Source organism: Larus michahellis, chromosome 11 (genome assembly GCF_964199755.1).
Source record: "Larus michahellis chromosome 11, bLarMic1.1, whole genome shotgun sequence".
In the NCBI taxonomy this organism is placed as follows: domain Eukaryota; kingdom Metazoa; phylum Chordata; class Aves; order Charadriiformes; family Laridae; genus Larus; species Larus michahellis.
In genome coordinates this window covers 12,024,675-12,047,923 of record NC_133906.1, presented here as the reverse complement: position 1 = coordinate 12,047,923, position 23,249 = coordinate 12,024,675, and the positions used below count along the sequence as shown (strand labels likewise).

The 23,249-nt window shown below is 41.2% G+C and overlaps 1 protein-coding gene across 6 annotated transcripts in view; it reads left to right on the top strand.

Annotated features, from left to right (window-relative positions):
* The first annotated feature begins 306 nt into the window (after nt 1–306).
* Nucleotides 307–23,249, top strand: part of TCERG1 (transcription elongation regulator 1) — a 34,956-nt gene continuing 12,013 nt past the window's right edge. The window contains exons 1-15 of one of the 6 annotated variants that reach the window (XM_074603577.1): nt 400–450; nt 927–1,018; nt 1,577–1,802; nt 5,358–5,510; nt 5,717–5,972; nt 8,679–8,921; nt 12,734–12,796; nt 14,111–14,311; nt 15,581–15,696; nt 16,818–16,906; nt 17,927–18,087; nt 18,748–18,814; nt 19,889–20,024; nt 20,970–21,059; nt 21,807–21,925. In XM_074603577.1, coding sequence (XP_074459678.1) covers nt 1,578–1,802; nt 5,358–5,510; nt 5,717–5,972; nt 8,679–8,921; nt 12,734–12,796; nt 14,111–14,311; nt 15,581–15,696; nt 16,818–16,906; nt 17,927–18,087; nt 18,748–18,814; nt 19,889–20,024; nt 20,970–21,059; nt 21,807–21,925 — 1,919 coding nt within the window. In that variant the 5' untranslated portion in view covers nt 400–450; nt 927–1,018; nt 1,577. Of the gene's footprint in view, nt 451–926; nt 1,019–1,576; nt 1,803–5,357; nt 5,511–5,716; nt 5,973–8,678; nt 8,922–12,733; nt 12,797–14,110; nt 14,312–15,580; nt 15,697–16,817; nt 16,907–17,926; nt 18,088–18,747; nt 18,815–19,888; nt 20,025–20,969; nt 21,060–21,806; nt 21,926–23,249 lie in introns of all 6 variants that reach the window. The other 5 variants (XM_074603573.1, XM_074603572.1, XM_074603575.1 and 2 more) reach the window with 5 other exon arrangements.

Sequence of the window (23,249 nt, the reverse complement as noted above, 5' to 3'; positions counted from 1 at the left end):
GAGCGCGCGGCCGCCTGCGGTACGTGATTGGTGCGCGGCGTTCGGTCCGCTGATTGGACGTGTCTCCCGCCCCTGTTTTCCCTACGGCCTGTTCCGTTTTACGTGAGGTCAGTTCCGGTCCTCTCCCCGGGTCACGCCTCACGTGACCCGCGCCGCAAGCGGCGCGGGACGCCCGCGCGCAGCCAATCCCGGCGCGCCTGGCTTCCTCCATTCAAAGTCGGCGGGCGCGGCGACCAATCGCAGGGCGCGCCCGCCCCCGCGAGCGCTGACGGGCGTGGGGGGCGGCCAATGGGGCGCGGCGGGGCCTATCCGGGGCGGCAGCGGCAGCGGCGGGGCTCAGCGGCGCTGCGAGGCGGCGATGGCGGAGCGGGGCGGCGGCGGCGGCGGTGGTGCGGGGTCCGGCGGCGGCGAGGGCGAGGCGGCGGCGGAGCGGTACGGCGGCGAGCTCAGGTACCGTGTGGCGGCGGGGGCGGGCTCTCGCGGCGGCCGCGGCCCGGCCCGGCCCGGCCTCCTCTTCCCGCCGCGGCCTTCCCGCCGCGGGCCTGGCCTGCGCCCGGCGGGGGAGCGGGCTTGGGCCGGAGCCGGGGCCTGGGCCTGGGCGGGGGCGCGGTCCGCGGGCCGGGGCGGGCCGGGGCGGGCGGCCCGGCAGGAGCGGCTCTCGCCGCCTCCATTTTCTGTCCCCGCGTGCAGCCGGCGCAGGGACGAACCCCGCGGGACGGGCCGGGCTGGGCTGGGCTGGCGCTCCGCTCCCGGTCGCGGAGCTGGGCTGCCGGCGGGTCCTCTTCGGCAGCTGCGCCGTCCCCGGGCGCCCTGGGCGCCGCTGGCGGCCCGGGTGATCGCAGCAGGGGCTGCCCCGCGTCCGGGCGCCGAGCCGCGGGTGTGTTGCCGTTCACCTTCTCATAACCTTTGTTTTTTTCAATTTTGAGTCATCATGCCAACATTGGTATTGCACTGGCACTAAATGGTGGGCAAAATTGTTTCCCTGAGAGCAGCAGAAGAGCATTTGTTGGTTCCAAAGGTGAACGTTTTTTTTCTATATATACATTTACAAAGCTCCCCGTGTAGCGGGTTGGGTGGCACAGCGGGCTTAGTGCGATGGTCAGAGCTCAGACCCTACCACAAGTCACAAATGCAAAGGATGTAGGTAGTCTTGAGAGGCACTCGTGCTACAGAATAACTAAAACCCTTGGCATGATTGACAGCCGTTGCTTGAGAAGTCTAGGATGTGTGTGCAGACAGGAATCGGAGCTGCAGGTTGTGTTGAAGGAGCTTTGGCAGATCTGGACGTGGGTCTGCAATGCCTGCCTACCCTGATCCCAGCTGTAGGTTATCTATTTCTGCCCAAACCACCACAATTTCCATGAGTAAAAATTAACAGTTGGGGACTAACGAGTTGCGAAGGGGAAGAAGCTATTGAAGTAGTTGCACGCTTAACTTTGTTTATTCAAACTTGGCATTTTTTCCACACCCTTTTGATTTTTATTAGGGTTTTTCTCTGTTTATTGTAAGACTTGATTTTCCTACAGCTAAGCAGCAAATGAAAATGAACTTTGTTTCCATCTGGCCTTATCCACAGAATGGCCCAGCAGCAAGCACTGAGATTCCGTGGCCCAGCTCCCCCACCAAACGCAGTCATGAGAGGCCCGCCGCCTCTCATGCGACCACCTCCACCTTTTGGCATGATGCGAGGTCCTCCTCCGCCACCTCGCCCCCCTTTTGGACGTCCTCCATTTGATCCAAACATGCCTCCGATGCCACCTCCAGGAGGCATTCCTCCACCGATGGGACCTCCACATTTACAGGTAACAAATGGGAGATTCTCTTCATTTATTGAGTTGGGATTTAGGGGTTTTTCTTGTTTGTTTTCCCATGTGGAAATAGTAAGAGGAGACATTAAAATGGATGAAAAAATTAGCAGGGCATGACGAAAACATAAGGCTCACACATGGTGTTATGAAATTAATGCATACCTGTGGTATGTAAATGCAACTTCTGTTTATCTCCTTGAGGCAATTCTAAATTAATCAATTATGCATTTAGGATATGCTCACCAACAGCGTCTTTACTGCAACCTGATGGTGTAGGTGCCCTGTGGCCTTGCAGAATGCAAGATTCAGCTGTACTCGGATTTCTGAATGCCTGAAAGCAGGCATGTGAAGTACACATCAGCCTTCAAGGGTTGTCTTCATTCTGCCTGTATCCTCTTAGTGAGGTAATGATGGACGCACACAAAAACTGACAGGGAAGGTACATATGAATTCCGTGTGGGTTCCAGCATGAGCCACACCTGCCGTTGCCGTGGTAGTTTGTTATTACTGATCACCAAGGGCTTGGGCAGGTAGCAATTCTGAGAAGCAGGTATATAATCATTGAGGTGGTGTGTTTTGTTTCAGCACTATGTTCAGGAGGGAGCATTGTTTGTAATACACCAGAAATTGTCAACACCCTCACAAAGGAAAACTTAACGTTTGGAAAAATGATTAAGAGTAGCCTCAGTTTTTGACTGTAGCAGCTGCAGGTGGCCCTTGTGCTCTTGGCAGAGGGAGAATAGTCTTTGTTTATTGTTTATTGTTGTTGTGTTTTGTGGTTTTTGTTTTGTTTTTTTTTTTAAAAACTTACAGCATTCCTAGCATCTATGGGCATAGTGTGAGCCGGTTGGGCTCAAGTAAGGTAGATTTCTGTCTCTATTTCATGGTGATGTATGTTTAAGTTCTTTTGCCTACTTTTCAGAGACTCTGACAGTTTCAAAGGTACAGCACATTTGGGAATAAGAAATGTATTGTTTTAATAGTGTTGTAGGAGTACAGTGCTATTAGGGCAGTGTAATTACTATGTGGGACTGCAGGCGGGCCTGTCAGGAGGTGAATAGTACTCTGTGGTTTATAAATAATGGTTTAAACCCACTAATTGTAATAGAATAGTGAAAACTTTAGTGCTGTGAAATTTATTTTAAAATTTAGGGATGTGGGCATGATGGAAAGACAACATGCTGACATGGGTTATTTCATGGGATTTTAGGCCCTGCTTTGCATGTGGTTTTTGGCAGCGGGGCTGTGGGAACTTTGTTCCACATTACTCAACGCAGGCTGGTTCACTGTGTCGCTCTGCAGACAGCTTTGGGGGAAATGGAGGGAGTGGGATGAGAGGATGCAAAGAAGCAGTGAGTACAGGAACAAGGACTTAGCTGAACTTCATCTGCAATAAACTAACATCAAATTGTAGTTTAATTTTGTGTGCTATCATCATTCCGAGCACAAGATTTCAGGAAGAAAACAGTGCGTGTTTTCTGTAGCAGTTTTCCCTGCATCTTCTCAAATGTAAAGCGTGTTGTTAGAACTTGGGCTGCTCAGAGAGGTGTGAAGTAGTAGCTGTTCATTTTATTGAAACATTCTCAGCTGAACAGAAGTCCTGTGGAATTGACTGAAACAGAACGTCTGAGGGATGTAAACAGCCCCTCTCACGTTGTGCAATGTCATCTTTTCTCTTCCTTCTGTTCAGTGCTTGGTGCCTTGTTCTATGGTACGTTTTCATGCTCAAAGCTTAAGTTTATTTAAGGCTATTTCCACCTACGGTGCCTTTGTTCTGGTGCTTTATGATCCCATTTTTCTTCTTGGTGTTAATATTCATGTGCCCATGCACTAGCTTGAAAGCTCTGACGCAGTGAAGAGTGTGAGAATGTGCAGGGGAACTGGGACTGAGAGGGGAGAGCAGGATCTTGCTGCCTTCTCACAGTTTCAAGGATCAGCCGGAGTTAATGTGAAGCCCCAAGCCTAGCTGCTGCTGTCTCCTTCATTTGTGATTTGTATTCCGAATGTGTTTCAGCTCTTACATCGTAGCTCTTTTATCGCGCCATGCAATAAGCGTGTCTTCTACAACTTGTTACCATACATGGGAGTCCATGCACCAAGTGTGTCTAAATTGTTCATGCCGTGTCAGCACTGTGCTCTGCTTTGCACCAAATGTTTGGTTTTTAGCTCCTCGTCCTGCTTCTGGTGCAAGGGGGACACAATGTTGAAAGGTTCTGTGGTAGAAACAGAGGAGAGGGTGTGCTTAGAGCAGAGCTGAAGGGTGTCCTGGACCCTGGCATCACCTCCTCACTCCCAGGACTGCCCTGGAACATTCTAACCCCCGCCTCTTTGTGGGGTTTTTTTTGGGTTTGTTTTTTTTTTTCGGTTGGAAAGCAGCTACAGCAAGGAAAAGTGATCTCTACTGGATTCCTCTTACAGATTGTAGAGAGGTAAAAAGAAAGATCATCTCGTGGTCAGGTGGAGGAGCTGTGGAGAAGAAATAAGGAAGGAAAGAAAGGCTGTAGTTACCTTAATGGCTTTTTTTTCTTTTCTTTTTTTTTTCTTCTTTCTGTGACACTGGATTTCCTGCACACATCCTGGCTTCAGCAGAGCCCTAGTCTTCCTGCATCTCTGCCTTTCACTCTCAGGCCTGGCAGTTACAAGTGCAGAGCTGGAAGGTTTTCACCAGTGAGCTCTCTTGGTATTGCCTTTGTGAAGAGGAAATCTTTTGCATAACAAGTTCAATAGAACTGGGTGATGGAGATAATTAGGTCAGTTGTGGGTGTATGCAGAATAAGTTAAAGAACTTGGTGGATTTTTCAACCGTCTTTTTTATAGGGAAGTATTTGCTATACGTGTTATGCACAGGACATTTCATAACCGTCCAAATAAACAAGTAGAATAAAACACCTTAATGTACCTTGAATTAGAAAGCAGGTGTTCAGGCTTTCAGGTAACCGTGGTGTCCAGGGCAGGCCTGCATTTCTTATGTTGATACAATAACGAAAATGTAATTTTTTTTTAAATAGCACTAGTTAGAATTTTAGTTAATGGGAAGTTGAGAAACATAATGGATTTGGATTGTAATGAAATCTGCTGCTCTGCTGTGCTAATAAATTGGATGCTTGCTTGTAATTTTTTTTTATATGTATTTCTTTGCTGTGAGGGTTGTTGTGTAACTGTTTAGTGGTATATTTGATTCACAGCTGGGGATCTCTGAGTGGCAGTTACTCAGGAACAGTTCTTGCATTGGGATGTTTTCGCCTTTTCAGGAGAGGAGTTTTCTCTAACCTGACTTCTTTTCATGCCACTTCTTTTCTGATGCTTTGTGTTTATGTTAGCATCTCAGCAGTGAAGTGCGTCCTGCAGCTGTTCCACCATAGATGGTGGCTTGTCAGGAAGCGCATTCTCTGAGCTGGTAGTGTTAGGTTGTTAATGAAGCTCTCAAGACTGGTAGAGTTAACCCTGCTATAGGTGTACTGTCTACTGATGCTGTAATAAAGGAAAACTCTGCTTTAAAATAATAATATTATTATTATCATCATTGTTATTGTTATTATATGCCTTTAGAGACCACCATTTATGCCTCCTCCCATGGGTAGCATGCCACCACCTCCTGGTATGATGTTCCCTCCAGGAATGCCACCTGTCACTGCCCCTGGAACACCAGCAATGCCCCCAGCTGAGGAGATATGGGTAGAAAACAAAACTCCAGATGGCAAGGTAAGATTATTACCAGGAACAATGAAGTAATAGGTATTTATTGCTGTTGTGAGCGTGTTGTCACACACAGTCTTACACTGTGGTAAAATCCTACACTCTTGTCTATCCTTTTATTAATTATTTTTAAACCAGGAGGAAATGGACCATTTATAAATGCTGCTCGTCCAGATAAGCAGTTGTTTGACAGTGATATTCTTAAATTGTAGGTCTATTTCTATAATGCGCGTACTCGTGAGTCGGCATGGACTAAGCCAGATGGGGTGAAAGTTATTCAGCAGTCGGAGCTGACGCCGATGCTGGCTGCGCAGGCACAGGCGCAGGCCCAGGCACAAGCAGTAGGTGCCTCCACACCCACCACCAGTAGCCCTGCATCTGCAGCGTCTCCATCTACGTCCTCCAGTACTCAGTCCTCCACAACCTCCACCACAACCACAGCCACTTCAGTCTCACAGACCATCTCCAGTGAGTAACTGATGTTTCCTCCAGCTTTGTGATGGTGGGGATGCTGCTTTGGGGAATTACTGCAGCAAAAACTTGGTATCCAGGAGGAAGTTGTTTCAACATAAAGTGGAGTATAGTTTAAAGTACAGTATTTAATCCAGAAGAACCTTGCATGCAAACCTTCCCCCCCAGCCTGAAAGAGCTACTTCAGGAGAGTAACACTAGACCAGTGTACAACCCTTTTTCTTTAGGTCTTTATATATTTTTCTTCTGCTGTTATCACATCATCTCAAAGCTACTATGCATCCATTTCCTTTTGACTGTAGATGAAGCTAAATTGCTTTTAAAAAAGTATCTCACAAGAAAAGTTAATCTGAGGTAGAAGTTATAGCTGTAGCAATTTCCTCTTTGTTTCCAAAATGGCATCTGTTTCTCTAAGAGCCTCTATCTGTGAGTGTGGCTCCTGGGTTGCCCACAATGGTTGATTGCAGACTAGAGCTGCTTCTGGTGTATTACTTTTATTAGTGTTCTTCTGACTAAGCCTCGTAAATTCCCATTATCTAGAGTTGCACAAAAGAGGAAGAAGAAAGTCCTTAGAGCCATTATTGTTGGAATAATAGTCTGAGGGTTACAGCTGTTCACGTGGGCTGAGCCTTTCCTTCCAAGGGTTTGCCCACTGAGGGAACCTCAAGAGGGAAGGGGACTGAATTTATGCAGCGTGCACATAATGCATGTTTAGACGTGGTATCTGCATATAATATAAATAGTATGATTTATAGTACACTTTGGCATATCCATGCTAACACAGTGCCTCTACTGCATCTATACAGAGACGTATCTTCTGTGCTATTTGCACGTGAGCGTGTCACCAGCAAACAGCGAGTGAGATCACCTAGCATGAAGGAAGCAAGGCACGCTAGCTAAGGAGCAGCTCGGTTAGTGTCAGTGTCCTCATGCAGGGCTCCCCAAAGCACAGCATTTATGCTGATCAGAAATCCTGTTGTTTGACAGTCTTGGTCATTGTAGCTGCGCTGGCAGAAATGTTGCACTGAGTCAGGCCAAAGAGTCTGCAAAAGATGAGCAATTGCTGAACTGTTCTAACTCCAGCTGTAGTGTATAGTTACATCCCCTGGAATTATTGCATCTTTTCCCCTGTAACAGGTGAGACAAGTCAAGCTTAACTCACCATTTAACCCAAACCTGAGAGATCTGTCTGTGAAAGGGAGTCAAATTTAGGTAACCCTCAAATTATGCTTTCAGTTAACACCAGAGGGAGGACAGATCATTGGAGTAGCACATAATTTGTATTGCTCAAAGCATTTTAGGGTTTTTATTTTATTTGAGAGGTAACTTAGTACTGTGTCCAGCTGCTTTGTTGAAATCCGGTCTACTCTAACCGTTTTGCTGAGTAACAAGAATCGTGCAGGAGGTGAATGTTAGCTTTGGGCCTAACACCAGGCTTTTGAGAACTGATCTTGGAATAGCACTTTATGCGCCTTCTCTGGAGCAAAATTTCCTAATATCCAGCACTGAGAGTCTGTCCCACTTCTGCCTGTTCTACCTGCTAAACTTTGTCTTTGCTTTCAAGAACTGTTACTGTTGGTGTCTGTCCCTTAGGTGACAAAATTTTATCATTTGAAACTCTCTTATAACTTTTATAACTCTTAGACTTGGCCTGTAAAAAAAACAACAACTGGGACTTCTGGCTGAGCTTCATTCTTGTCTGGTACTGATTTGACTTAGGCCTTTAAAGAAATCGCATACTGACTGTCTGCTCTGTTTCCCTAAATTTTAGGCAGTGCTAAGAGCTTTCACCCTTTCTGAAACACTTAACAACAGATCCAAAATCTTTATTTAAATGTGTTAATACCGGTACATTATTGGGAATGCTTCCGATAGTCATTAAATACTGAAAATGCACAGTATGCCCATATATAATATGGGCATAAATTAGTGTGGTTTCTTTTCTTTTTTTAATTAGCTTATTTTTACAACAGTTTCTCTTCCCCTCCACCTAATCGTACAGTGTAAATTTGCAAGGCTGGTCGATGAGTTTAATCGGTCATGTCTGTAGTGCTTGCCCGTGCTTTGGTGCGCAGCACTGTTTATTCTCAGCTAAGTGCTGATTTCAATCATGCTGCAAGGATTATGGAATTGAATGCTAGTAGTGTATTTTCCCACTGGGAGGCACTGAAGACCAAGAAAGTTCTTGCAGCTTCTGAACAAAAATATTTTCCTTTTCCTTGCTTATTTATACATTTTTTAATTGGCATTTTTGTGTTCTTGGATTACAGCTTAATAAGCATAATTTTAGCCAGACTGTTGTCATGTGCATGCTGCTGCCATTATTGTTAAAAAGCAGAACCTGTGTTCATTTAAACATAAGAACAACCTTTTTCCATTTGAAACTCTCTGTAACATTCCCTTTCTATTTTTCTGAACAGGGATACAGAGGCTGTTTTTGTCTTTTGGTGCACCCTTGCTACTGCTATAGAGACTTGTTAGGTGTAAAGAATGGGCCAAAGTCAAATTTGAAATTGACTTTCTTTGTGAATATTTAATTTACAGAGAAGGCAATGGTTTTTTTGTCCAAGAGTGTCTTCCTGCTGGTTATATCTAAGCGTATCTGCTTATGTGATGTCTGTTGGGAAACAGAGAGCCAGTATGTTTGCAGCAAATATATTGTAGTGTCTAAGATACAAGGTGTTCTTTGTGTTTTTTTATCAGCACCTACCACACAAGACCAGACCCCGAGTTCGGGTGTTTCAGTTGCCACACCATCAGTCAGTGTTTCAACCTCTGCTCCTTCTGCTACACCTGTGCAGACTGTACCCCAGCCAGTCCCACAGACATTGCCTCCTGCAGTTCCTCATGCAGTACCTCAACCAACTGCAGCAATTCCTGCTTTTCCACCAGTAATGGTACCTCCATTTCGTGTCCCCCTTCCTGGCATGCCTATTCCACTTCCAGGTAAATTGGCGAACTGTAATTGTCTTGTCCGCTACATGTCCATGTTGTCAATTTGTTTGCACTCATGTGTCCACTGTGTACGGAACTTGCCTGAATCCTCTCCACTCAGAGTATTTTTGAAAGAATTCAGGGTTAGCAGACGGACTTTTTAATTTACAAAGAACACAAAATTTTTTTGACTTCTAGTTGTTTGATACACATAGCAGAAAACAGCCACATTTAAGCGTGTAAACATTTTTCTTCTGGATGATAGCAAAATTGCACTAAACAGTTCTTAATCTCATGGCACGTGTCTGTCTTGTCATCCTATTTAAAAAAAAAAGTGAGCTTCTGGGCAGAATATTGTAGCACTATATTCTACTAATTGCAATATTGCTATAATTTTTTCTACTTGCTTGATTTAGACCTTAAGTCTTGTGCATAAATATTTATTAGGACATGGATGATAGCTGAAAGAAAGTAAAAGAAATATATTTATAAGCAGGAAAGTTTACCATTCAGATGCATTACCCCTGAATGATGATAGGTGTTTGCACTCTCAATTATGATGCTGAACGCTTATGCAAAATGTTGAGGTTTAAACTGAGGACAGTAATGAAAGGCATTCAAGATGTGAGGGCATTATTCAGAGGCTTTAGGTGTAAAGACCATTGAGAAGAAATCTTAGATGGCAGCCTGCTGGTTCCTAGGTAAATTATATTTTCTGAAGTTCTTATAAAAATATTTAGATACTTAAGGAATTAGTTTTAGAGTGGGAAATTTTGCTGTTTGCTGCAGAGGTCCTCCTGAGAGGTTGCTAAAGCCACTCGTTGCTTAAATACCCCATTTCAGTTTGCGTGTGGATACAGTTGAGTTCCTCTCCTAGTACCAAAGTGGTTAACATTTTTTCAGTGTGCAGCAGCACTAAATATATACCAAGAGCTGATGATTTTCTGTTGCACAGGAAAATTTGAGACTGCAGTTGTATTGGATACAAGTTAGTTTCTGATTAAGAATTACAAAGAAGCAGCTCTGAGCAACATCCTCACAATTTTTGACTCTTCGTACAAGCTGAGCGAGGTGACTTCTTTCCTGCTGTCCTTTTAATGCTTGATCCAGTCTGTATGAAGGGAGGCCTTTACCTTCCATCAAATGGGTTGGATGGAATGTAATCCTTTATAATGCTTCTTTGATAAAGGATATAGCATCAAAGTAGTTAAAATGGGTATTAGTTCTGCTGGCTAGAAGAGAGGACCAACTTTTAGTTGCCTCTGCTTTTAGGGTAATCTTCTAAAATAACTGGGTGAAACTACTGTAATCTGTAACTTGCTTGAGAAGGAAATTGCGGTGTTAACTCACTGTTTTAAGACAGGAAAAACAATACTATTCTGAACATGATATTCAAGGCTGAACAAAACACGGATAAAGGATAGAGGGAGAATTCTGCTGTTGTATGTTTGTGAGGCTTGGAAGAAGAATAAAAAGGGTTAAGCCCTAAAGGTGGTCAGCTGAATGTCTTTAACTGCAATTTCTGACATTGCCAGCGAGGGATCAGTGTAGAGTGGAGGGTCTTTGTGTACCTTGAAGGATATAATCATTTACTCAAGTGTGAGCTGTTGAGTGAGATGTGGATGGTCAAAGCAGCAGAGGGCCAGTGAAAATGGCTACGCTGGGGGTGTGCTTGGGTTGGGTTTTTATAAGTTCTCAGTCAAGGTTTTGTGAGTAGTGCAATGCAGAAGTAAAGACAGAGCAAGAATGTTGATTTTTCCCCTTCTTAAACTCGTTTTTGAAAATTATTTTTTTCAGAACTTGCCTGGTAGCAAGTCTCAGATGTGGCCTCTTCTCCTGTTCTTCCAGTGAGATGAGCCTTCTGGGTGTAAGCCCTAGTAGGTAGGAAGGATACCAAGCAGGAATGTGCGTGCTTCCACTAACAAGTCCAATATGTCATTTTGCCAGATGACAGAATAAAATCAGTCTACTTCTTTCGGCTAATTCTGGCTTGAGTTGGTTGTAATGGTCTATAAACACTGTAAAAGAACAGGAAACCTTTAAAATACTTTACAGTAACAAGAAACTAAAGAGAAGTCAAAATGAGTTCCTGGCAGTAGAAGGTGAAGTCAGAAAGGCTCACAGAGTTCCCTGTGTAGGTGTTTGGAGCTTTTAGCAGCAGATACAGCACCAGCCTGATTGCTTTTGGATTACAGAGACAGAGCTGAACAATGCCCTTGTCAAGTGATTTCAGAGTTAATGTCTGTATTATACTATAGCAAGACGGAATAATGGAAGAGTTGATTAGTGATACCTCATAATCTCAGAATTTAAAAAGTAAGTCTGCTTTCTCTTAATTCATACGTTAAAAGTCAGTTGTATGTTTGAGAATGAACTTGGCAGAGGACACAGCTTGGGTATTTGCTACGTCTTATCTGCGCTGCAGTATCTCTAATTTCAGTGATCCCGCAGATGGCATTATTTATACTGACCCAGTTTTAAGACATGCTGTAACTTCCTTAACAAAACGAATTTTCAGATTCATTTTTAATTACATAACATGACACACCCCCCCCAAATTTAGACAAACATTTCATTCAGTGCTGTTTGAGTCAATGTTTTTGTGTCTCAATTCATACTTTTTTTATAAAAATAGTTTTGTATTCTTTCATTGAAATTATTATTAAAGAACATTACAATTCTGTCTTCTCACAAATATTTTTTAAATAAATTGGCAGTATTTTTGTATGCTTTCCATGCAAGATCTCTAATGAAGAAAAATAGAGATTACTTTGGTTATAAACACAGGGGTTTAATTTCACTTTGTGCTGGAGGATTTCCACCTCAGATGATGGAATTGGAACCATTTAAGGGGAAGTTTCTGAAGTATTTCAGTTTCTGAGTGTCCAGACTGGACTAATGTAGAGAAAACTTCTAGTTTCCTTTCATACCCTAAAATGAAGGTTTTTGGAAATGCATTCCCTTGCCCCCATCTAATTTCCTACTAATTTTGCGTCTAGTTGAAGAGGATTAGACATTTCCCTCTTTGTGGCCTTTCTATGTCATTTCTTACGAGCTGGAGAGCGGAACAGCACGTGATGCTGCCTTTTTGAGGGCCAGTTATGCTGCTTTTACAGCATTTTTCAGCTCGTGACATTCTTGATAATGAAAAATGTTCGCTGCCACTGACCTCGCACAGCTTTGTGTACCTCTGTTTGCAATTCCTTGCTTTTATTTCTTTTCCCCTCCTCTCCTTCTGCCTCCAGCCTTTCCGTCATGGCCCTCGCAACCCTGGCTTTCCCTGCGGGCTGAACGTGGCTTCCCCCCCGCCACGCCTGGCTGGTCTGACCCCTTCCGATCTGGCCCCTGCCCTTCCCGCTGCTCTCTAAACCCAGCAGCAGGCTGGAAATTGCAGGGACCGTCCGTGCTGCCGCCCCCCTGGGGACGTGGCCGAGCGGGGGCTGTCGCTGGGAAGCAGTACCACCAGTAGAGTATTTTCCCCTGGTGCTGCCCTGCGAGGAGAGCCAAGTCACGCTTCAATGAACTTAAACCCCTGAGTCTTCACTGAAATACCTTTTTTTTTCTTCTTAATGACATCCCAATAATTTCTTAAACAGCTGGTTTGATGTAGACACAAACTGTTGCTGCAGCTTAAAATTAGTTTTATATTTGATCTGGCATAAAATGTTGGAGCAAAAATAATTCCCGTTTTCTTGCCGGAGGCTTTCTCTCGGCCGGCTGAAAATGGCATCCAAATTGCAGCAGGAACCCGTAGCGTCCCCACTCCCAGTGGTAGCTGACGTACAATGGCAGCTTTCCAACGTGCTTGCTTGTCCCTTTTGCAGGTGTAGCAATGATGCAAATAGTCAGCTGCCCGTATGTAAAGACAGTCGCTACCACCAAGACCGGTAATTTTCAAAACCATCTTAGTTCGTTTTGTCTGTAAGTTGGCATGGTAGTGAATGTTGTTGTTTATCTTTTATTTATTTATTTGCTTCCCCAATTGAATGAATATCTATACTTTCTTTTCAAAACCAGTATAAATGCAAATATCATATTTGGCCAGGAAATAACTTTCCCAAATAACTGTTAGTGTTAGCTTATTTTATACCAAAAAATCCAGTAGAGTTTTCTGTAATCATTGAGTTCTGTAATAACTGTGACTCTCTTCATGCCCATACCTCTTAGTTATTAGTTTCTTGTGTGTGGATTTTTGTTTTTCCTACTTCCACATGTATAGTGACATGATTGTGCTCGCATGTTGGTGTGCGTGTATGTGCGTCTTAGTATAAACTTTCATTTCTCAAATTGTGCATTTAAGAAAAGTCACTTACTGAGAATATTTTATGGCAATGTGTAATGTGTGCTTTTCCATTAGTTAAAAAGATAGACTTTACCGTATAACGCTAAAGGCTCAAAATTATGATCTTGTAGTTCTAGTCCTATCCAATTTGTTTTTCTAGAACTTGTCATTCAAAATATGTTCAGTATATCCATTTTGTTGGGATGAGTAGAGTAATAGGATAATGTGGCATTCTGGCTTTCTTATCTTTGGATTTTTACTTGCCATTTTCTTTAGGACTTGAATAAAATGGTTTTTTTCCAATTGGTCCACAGTACTAAACAAAATCTGAAATAGTTTCATTCTCATCAGTGTTTATCCAAGGCTCAGAATTAATGTTAACTTTTTTAAGTCAGGATTTAAGATTTATCAGAGTTCTGCTCTGTATTATATGGCTCAAATTCAAGCCACTGTCGTCTTTTTTCAAGAGCAATAGCATTATCTTTTAAAATGACAGCATAATTAAACAGCGGAGTAGGGTTTTTTAAAAATAATTATTTGCTACAGAGATCCAATAAATATTTTTTTTTTTAATAAATAGAGCACTTAATTTTGAAATATTAAAGCAAATGTCTGAAAACTAACAAGCTTTGCGCTGTGCGGAATTGCACATTACTCTATTTAAAATAAAAAACTTTCTAATTTGCCTGGGAATACGGCATTGTAATACGATTGTAAAACACAGGAAGGAAAGCTAGTAACAGTGTATCACTTTCCAACTTAATTTTTGAAAACAGTCTTTGTATTTATTTCTATAGGTTGATTATTTGTAAATGAAGTCAGTAAAGCACTAGGGTTTGGTTCTTAGGTAGTTCATTGTCACTTACTGTTTTCTTTCCTCTTCTTTTTTTCTTTTGCCTTTTCCCCCTTCTCTGTCCAGGTGTCCTGCCAGGCATGGCCCCCCCCATCGTGCCCATGATCCACCCCCAGGTTGCTATTGCCGCGTCACCCGCTACCTTGGCCGGAGCAACCGCAGTCTCCGAGTGGACCGAGTACAAAACGGCTGATGGAAAGACTTACTATTATAACAATAGGACTTTGGAGTCAACGTGGGAAAAACCCCAAGAACTGAAAGAAAAAGGTACTTTTTTCTTTTTTTAATACAGCTGCATTTGCTGCATTAAAAACTTTGCTTAGATCATTAATGGTTGGGCTTGAAAATGCGAACGAGAATATTTCTAATCCCTTATCTCCCTTAAGAATATTCTGAAATCCTGATGATGAGTATCCATTTGAGTTGGAAAGTTATCGTTTCTTTCTTTCCCGCTGTACTGGAAGAGTACTTTGTTCTAGAGTTGCTTCAGAGTCCTGTGACGCTTGAGTTAAACGTGTTTCCACTCCACTAGAAAATAAGAACTTTACGTACTCGGGTGTTTGAGAAGATCCCGATTGCAGAAAGATAGAAAGTGAGGGGAAATTCAGTTACCCTAAAGACTGAATACCAGGAAAGAATGAAGATATTGAAATGCTGAATTTCAGATCTTCAAAAACTAAGTATATAAACAGATGTGGAATATGAGGACAAAATAAATTACCTGCCCCTGTCTGCAGCTCTAAGTCATATTCTAGTCTGTCACTTGTGTTTAATTGAACCCGTGTTCTATCCGTGGGTGGTGTTATATTGGAGAGAAATCGTTCTTTTATTGTAAATAAGAAAGAAGGGGCAAACATCCCATGGCTTTTATTCAGTTTATAAAATCTTTTAGGAAAACAAATCCAGTTGGACCCAAAGAGTTCTTCCTTTTACTGTCTGTTGAATTTTTCAGTTACAAGAAATCTGTTTAGAGAAATTCGGAACACTTACACAGTTAGTTAGTTTAATACTCATCTTTCTAATAATTCAGCTTTAAATAACAGGTCTTTTTACTGTGGTGAAAACATTTAAGACAGCAAATATTGGTTTTGCTGAGCAAAGATTGTACATTTTATAATTTTTTTTTAAATGGGTGCAGACCAATCCTCAGATGATTCTGCATGCATTTTCTCTGATTTTTATTTTTTTGTCAACAGCATTTCAAGTCTGAAAGTTGTCTTCAGTATTGCACTGTTGGTTGATATTTTTATTGGTGTTTCGTCTGTTTCTGTTCATACATTTAATTAGCTTTTTAATATAATAGGCTGCCTTACAATATTTCATTTTCTACTCCCGGGTAGATCTTGGTCTAGGAATTAATCACATCTTTATAAGCAGACACTGTAAAGCCCAGGAAGGACAGAAAGTGGTGAAAATACATTAAAAATAAGTTGTGTTTTGTTGTTGCACTTGGAAAATCGTACTGATAAAAATAAATTTGTTGTGGTTCTATAATGGCTTCTTAATAATACTAAGGAAAGTTCTATCTTTATTTAGAAAAAATGGAAGAGAAGATTAAAGAGCCAATTAAAGAACCTACAGAGGAGCCTTTACCAATGGAGACAGAAGAAGAAGAGCCAAAAGAAGAACCTATAAAAGAACTTATAAAGGAGGTAAAAGACGTTGCAACCAAATAATCAGTATCGCCATTTTGAGTCCTACATCCTACAGGTGTGGCTGCATCTGTAGCCAGGCAGATTGACGGGAGACATGGTTAGTACTTTGAGTTCGGAAATTCCTGGGGGGATTTTGAAAGCCTGCCTTTTTGGGCTCATAGCTTATTTTTTCCCCTTTTTTAAATTAATTTTTTTTACATAAGGAAAAAAGGATATTTAAAAGAAAAATGTACAGAGTATGTGAGTTAAGAAATTAGTAAGGACATGGAAAAAAGTTAGCTAATTACATAGACATGATATTCTCTCGCCGGTTTTAAGGTGTTCAGAAAAATGAATCTTGTCCTGAATGTTTGAAATCTTTAAATTAATAGCTTATTTTCTATTTCTTTACTACTTTATTTTGAACAGTTTTGAAACAAAGCTTGCACATTCTCCATGTGCTATAACTGATAAGTTTAGCCTGTTAGGAACACATGTCCTAGAAAATGACTGTGGTATTTACACTGCAGTAAACAAAACTAACTTTTTTTCTTGTAAGGCATTTTGTCATGCTGAGGAAGTATAGTTCTTGAAGATGCTAAGGTGTTTGAATAAAAATTAGAGCTTTTATTCTGATTTTTGTGAACTTCAACATAGCTCAGTAAGCAAAAGCGCAGAATTCAGTTGCTGGTTTTTATTACCAGTTTACTTTTGAGGTAGCTGCTAGTTTGCTTATTTATGCTACAAAGGTTATTGCAGATTTTTGACTGTTTCATACTCCATGTCTCATTTTTCAAGGAATTTAATTTTAAGAATAAATCAAAACTTCTTTGTGAGAAACCTTTACCCCTGTATTCAGGCCTTGATTCGAGGATTCATGCAGATCTAGGAAGGCATTTAAATAAGGTTTCATTGAAGTCAAAAATTAAGTAAATGCTTAGAGGTTTTCTGAAGTGAGACTTTTGAGTAGCAGTTACTTTTGAAATGCCAATGCTTCTGTTTTACGCATGGATGAAGTGCAATTGTGAGCTGTTTGTTTGCATTGTTTCAAACTACATTTGCTTGTTTAAAATAAGTTAGTTACTTTATAGTAAATAATTAGCTGTCTGTCGTTGCCTGAATCCTGTTTTTTCCTCGAGGAGCCAAAAGAGGAGGAAATGACCGAAGAGGAAAAAGCAGCTCAGAAGGCCAAGCCAGTTGCAACCACTCCTATCCCCGGAACCCCATGGTAGGTAGCGGTTTGCCCCGGGGCTGCTACCAACGGGACTGACGCAGGCTGTGCCATAGCCACTGGGAAGGCTGCAGGGGAGTTAGAACAAGTAGTAGTGCGTGAAGAGTCTGTTCTTGGTGTGCTTCTGTCCCAAATAACCTTGGACTCCGCCAGCCAAGGCTGCTCGCACCGTGCCGGCATCGGGATGTTCAGTGGTGGGTGTGCAGCCTTCCTGCCACATGCCGACTCCAGTCCCACCAGCTACATTAGCAGTAGAGATTTCATAACCCAGCCCCCTTCATCTGCCACTGATCCCTCCTGATCTGGTATGAAATACTGGCAAAAAAAAAAAAAATAATCTAGGACTTCTTTTGCCCTTATGCCTTGGGGAATAAACTGGCTGCTGGCCAAAGCAATTTTTTTTTTTTTAATTTTTTACTTGGCGTAGATACTCATCATTGTGTGCCTGGGCGTATAACGTCACAATGGGGTTACTCTTGCTGTAATAGACGTACATCATCTTTGTGTGTTTGGATGACCAAGGTAAAAATCTTACTGATGGGAAAGGGATGTTGTTTTAATTTTTAAAATTTAGCCATGGATGCGTTTTCATTAATGTTTGATATTTAAAACTGTCTCCCTTCAAATTATCTCTGCAGTTCTTTCATCCCGTCACTTATAAAATTCTGGCAAGATCATTGCTTTTTCTCATATTTTGCGGGGCATGGAAGAGATGAGGTACGTTTTATCCCAAAATCTGATGCAGCTGTCTAAAACGTTTTTCTAGAGAAGAACTGAGTATGCTGCAGCTCCTGATAAAAAGCAATTTTAAAATTGCATTTCAAATCTGCTGGCAGAGAAAAGCAATAGTTCAGTGTCCCGTTTGGACAGTAGGAATGTCTGGTGGTTGCGCAGTAAGTGTAACCTGCGTCTGTCTGTCACCATCGTGCTTGCTTCATTCTCTGGGTATGGTACCAGCTGTACAGAATGAATAAGCCAAAGATAATCCAAGACTTTCTGTCTGTCCGTCATTCCTAGGTGTGTGGTGTGGACAGGTGATGAGCGCGTGTTCTTCTATAACCCTACCACTCGTCTGTCTATGTGGGACCGACCAGATGACCTAATTGGAAGGGCTGATGTGGACAAAATTATTCAAGAACCTCCTCACAAAAAAGGAATGGAAGAAGGAAAAAAACTTAGTAAGAGTAAACTTATTGCCTTCTGAAGAAGTTTGAATATAATTTATCAGTTATTTTGTGTTGATTTCCAAAACTAGTAATGTCTAAATAAGTGAGAGAAATGTAAGGACATATTGAAAAATGTATATAGCTTTGGAATTTAAGAAGGCTGGTGGAAACGCAGATTTCTAGAGTCTTTGGAAAAAAACAGTCTGAAGAAAGTAGATACTAAGATAGTTGGTTTCTTTTTTTTTTCTCAAAATGCCAAAAAGAACCCCCACAGTTTTTACTGACTAAAGAAAGGGACTGTGTTTGTTTTACAAGCAAGAGGAATTTGGGGGCCAGGAAAGATCAATCCTAATGTAGTCAGAGGAGAGCAAAGTGCAAGTAGGTAACCAGGAGATCCAAATGTGCTTCATTAGACTGTTTAGCCTGAGTTTTTCTCACTGGAAATAAGAGGTCAGTGTTTGTCATTTTAAATCCAAAGTTGGCCACCAATCTGTTAGTCCTGCCACCAAATTCCAGTGCTGTTATTCTGAAAGTGACTGAAAACGGTGTATGTTCCTTTGTCAGAATACATTGTTGCTGCTCACACTGGCCTGGCTTTGCACAAGGCTTCATTTGTAAATTACAAAGTTTTCATAAATATAAAATCTAAAGCATTATTGAATTCTCTTACAGTTAGAGAAGAGCATGAATCTACAGAGGATGCAAATGAAGATGAGCCTATTAAAATTAAAAAGCGCAAGTAAGTTTGCCTTTTCAATACTAAGTGCTCTGTGTAGATAAAATAACCAAAGTTTTTCAGCTGAGCAGTGTCTACCCTGTTGCATTCAGCAGAGCAGAACAGTAACGGGTAGGACTGGTGAACACAATAATCGTCAACTTTCTGCTATTTTACCTTAACAGCTCAAGCATTTGATATTTCTCGGAGGTAGCTGTAATTCATGTATAGAGGAAACAGCATCTCCTTTGGAAATCATGGAAGTAAATGGTACAAGTTGGTGAATCCAAGGGGTATTTTGAGTGCAGTTTATCTTAAATAATCAGCAGAAGCAAACTATTTATCTAGCTTGTTAATTTCTGTACACAAGATTTTGTTGCCAAAAAATCCAGTTGTCTACATTTTCATAGCAATTACTGTTTTCCCTCTATTTTAAAGGTTTAAGATTTTTGTTTTGGTCTGTTTTGCCTATTGGAAGCGATATATGGCACTTCACTCTGAGTTACGTACACACACTGTTTTAAAAGTGGTTCTACCATTTTATTTGTTATTGTGTACTCTGAGGGATGATCATAAAGCTGTTAACAATTAGCGCTTTCAGTTTGTTTGGGATGAAGCGTATTTCCTCTTAGTAAACATAAAACAAACGGCACACTCTTTTCCAGAAATGCTTTGGTGGATGGGTGAATGTATCCCTTGCATTACAGCACTTTCTGCTGTAGTGTTCGTAAGGTATTCTCAGTTTGACCTAACTGCCTTAGCCGTAGTCTTTTCACAGGGCCTCATGGTCTTGAAGAGGAGGTAAGAAAAATCAGTGAAGTTGATGTAAAATCTATCGCCCATCTGGCGAGACCATTGCATACAACCAGAATCTGCGAACTTCTCAGAGTCGCTTGTTGGCACTGATGTTACTGAGAATACCTCGGTTCCTGAAAGCATTCGTATCCCGGTCTCAAAGAACAGCTTTCATGATTTCTGAGCCTATGCTTCTGAAGTAATCAGTTGTTATATCCATTCTGTCCTGGGGCAGTTCAACTTGTAACCTACAGGGTTGACGTATTACTGCTCAAGTTACGCTGTATGTTTAATTTTTTTCAGGAAAGATGATAACAAAGATATCGATTCGGAGAAGGAGGCTGCTATGGAAGCTGAAATTAAAGCTGCTCGAGAGAGAGCCATTGTGCCTCTGGAGGCTCGGATGAAGCAGTTCAAGGACATGCTTCTAGAAAGAGGGGTCAGAAATCAGTGTGTGTGTGAGAAGGGGAGAGAGGGAGGGGAGGTTCAGGCAGAGGTCTCAATCCTTAGCGAATTCAGGAACTGTGGGGCTTTATGTAAGGAAAACAATCTCATCCTTGCTCTGAGTAACAGGTGCATTTCATACAAGACTCCATATTTCAAAGAAAGTTACAATTATAGCAAAATTTTGATTTCTAAGTAACTGAAATTAAACAGTATCAAGCCAGATTTTTTTAAAACTTTTTTCCAAGTTAAGTAATTTCCTAATTGAAAGCTGCCCCTGAAAATTAAGTAGAGCACACAAACTGGACACATCCTTAGTGTTTTTGGAAGTGTTCCTACATGAGGAAAGCAGTAAGTTCCGCTGTAGTCTGTACACTCTTATCCTTAAATGGAAGACTTTTTGGTTTTAGTTAACTAAATTTGAAATCTGCTTGTTACCAATCAGTTTTGATAGATAAATTAGGCTATTAGAATATAAATTTATATAGTAACTTTAAAAAAAAAATTGAAGTAGTTCCAGCTGCCTATGCAACTTTCATTTAGTTTCAATATCTGGATTTTATGGGATATTTTTAATAAAGCTTATTTAAGATGAGCTGGGACGTGTTTAAGTCTCTTCTGTAGCAGAACTGTTTACGCCCACAATACTTCGAAAAGGCATAGAGCAGGCGCGGGACATGAGAACATAGAATCTCAAGGCTTTCTTCTGATGTACTTTAATGTCACACAGTAGTAGTAATTAAGTGTGTGTTATTATGTAGTAGTTTTCATCCAGTTAGCGTTGAAACTAGCTGTCAGCGTCCATGATGAAAACATTAGGATGAGTTTGTTTCCCTCTTTTCATCAGATGTCCTGTAGTTTTCAAGCAAAGCCGTACAACTTCTGTATGTTTGAGGAAACTTAACCATTAGTTAAAATCTGACTTTTTTTTTAATTAAAGGTCTCTGCTTTTTCAACATGGGAGAAAGAGCTACACAAGATAGTTTTTGATCCTCGTTACTTACTTCTCAACCCGAAAGAAAGAAAACAGGTAAAAGAGAAGTCGAATTCACATCCCATCCAGACACAGCTACTTTGGCCTTTATCTAAATCCTCAGTCCACTGTTTTTGTTCCTGCTCACCTTCCAGACTAATCAGTATTGCAAGGGATTTTTGATATGATATGGGTTTGTCTGGAAACAAGGCAGCAGCAAGAACAGAAGTGAGTTGATAGTTTTATTTTTCCTGTGGTTGGAAGATCTAATACTTTAACACAGTGAAAGTTGTATGCGTACAGAGAGCTCCCAAAACCTGAATGAAACGGTGAGAATCATCAGTGTGTCTTCAAAATATTGTCATAATGAATAATCTATCTATTTATTTAAAAAAAAGAAAAAGTGGTTGGGGAAAAACTAAAGTGTCTTTTCATTTTTAAGCAAGTTCTCACTCCAGAAGCTTTTCTTCAAATGGATGTAGGGAAGAATACAGGAGGTTGCTCCTGTCTTAAACTTATGACCCAGAAAATGTTACCATAACGTGAATTTGTAAGAAACTTCTTCCCAGGTCTCAGATTACGTGTTTAGATACAGTACGCTACATGTTCAGCAGATTGGAGTAATTTGCATATTCAAATACAAAGAGTCCCTAGCCCTTCTTTCTGCCTCGTCTGTGCTGGCTCTGTGGCGAGAGGAGAGGAAACAGGAGAAAAGGAAAGAAATGGAAGTTTTCCTTCCTCTCGCCTAGAGCTTACATGGCTTCAGGTTTGTATGTTTTATGTTGGTGACTGGTGTTCCTGTAGGTATTTGATCAGTATGTGAAAACTCGAGCAGAAGAAGAGCGCAAGGAGAAGAAAAACAAAATAATGCAGGCCAAGGAGGATTTCAAGAAAATGATGGAAGAAGCAAAGATTAATCCAAGGTAGGAGCTTCTTTCTCGTTCGTGTGCATAAGCTCTGTTAGAACCAAGTATGTTGGGTGGTTTTGGGTAGATTCACTTCTTTCAAAATGGGCAAAGAGGAGAAAAATGATTGGATATTGTTGAAATCTTATTTTGCCTGCTTGTATTTACCTAACCTGTGGAATAATAGAACTTGGGATTTATAATGATTTACATATTTTAAGTCATTTTGAAGATATCCCCAGCATGCTGTTGGGATTGGGAGAAAGGCCTCACGATCCACCACAAGTTTTCTTTAATAACCCTATTTCTTCTTAAGAATATTAGTCGTCTCTGAGAAGTACTGGGGAGGTTTCTTCAGTTTGGAGGGGGCTGAAGGGATGTTTTTCTGTTACAATGTATGTTAATAGCAATATGATAGAATGTTCTGGTTGCTTTAGTACAGAAATTACTACATACCCCTCACATCAAGACCTACTCGCAGTGATAACAGCGAGGCGATGACAGTGAATGTACTAGCATTCAAGATTTTATTGCTAGAATTGTTTGTTTCACAGCTTTCTCACATAGAGTTCATGAAATATGTGCTTATGTCACCAGATGAGCTCTAAAGCATTCTCTTTCAGCACCTCTCGGCTTATCTGGGATTAATTCTTTTACAGTGAAATAACAACTCATTTGTTTCATTTCAGCTTAATTTTTTTTCAGTGACCTGTTTTGGAAATCTGGTGGAAGCCAGTGTTATGTTAACTTTTAAATTACTTCAAATCTGATTAATAACTCTTGTTTAAAACACCTGTCTGCTCATTTAATAAGGGTGTCAGTTTTGACGGGAGTAGGCTGGGAAGAACGGAGGCATGGAAATGGTTTAAAAAAAAGTTCATCAGTAATAAGCTTAATATATAATTCAGAGACTAACATGGATTATTTTGTTGGCTTGAGTATCCTCAGCTTCCAAGATATCTCCGATGTGTCGTATTGGGACTGACTCTTATCTGGTTATGGGTTGGGGTGGGAAAGAGAGTTCCAGCTGAAATACTGTCTTGTTTAATCTTATGCTTTGTCTTCTGGTTTCAGTGTTTGTCTAAAGATATTGCTGTACTTCTGTGAGTGCCAGACTGGTTTTTTATCATCTGTCTCAGTCCAACATGCTCAAGAGTTTGTGTTCCACTTCTCTTAAACAGCTCTTGTTCTTCAATATAGCTGTACATTCACTTTCTGATCTCTTTGAATAAGCTACCAAATTCTCTTCTTGTTTCAATTTACCCTACAGCAACAGTAGGCTGGATTTTCCAAGTCTAATTATTTCCATGCTGTGATGAAAACATTCGTATGATTATAAGTG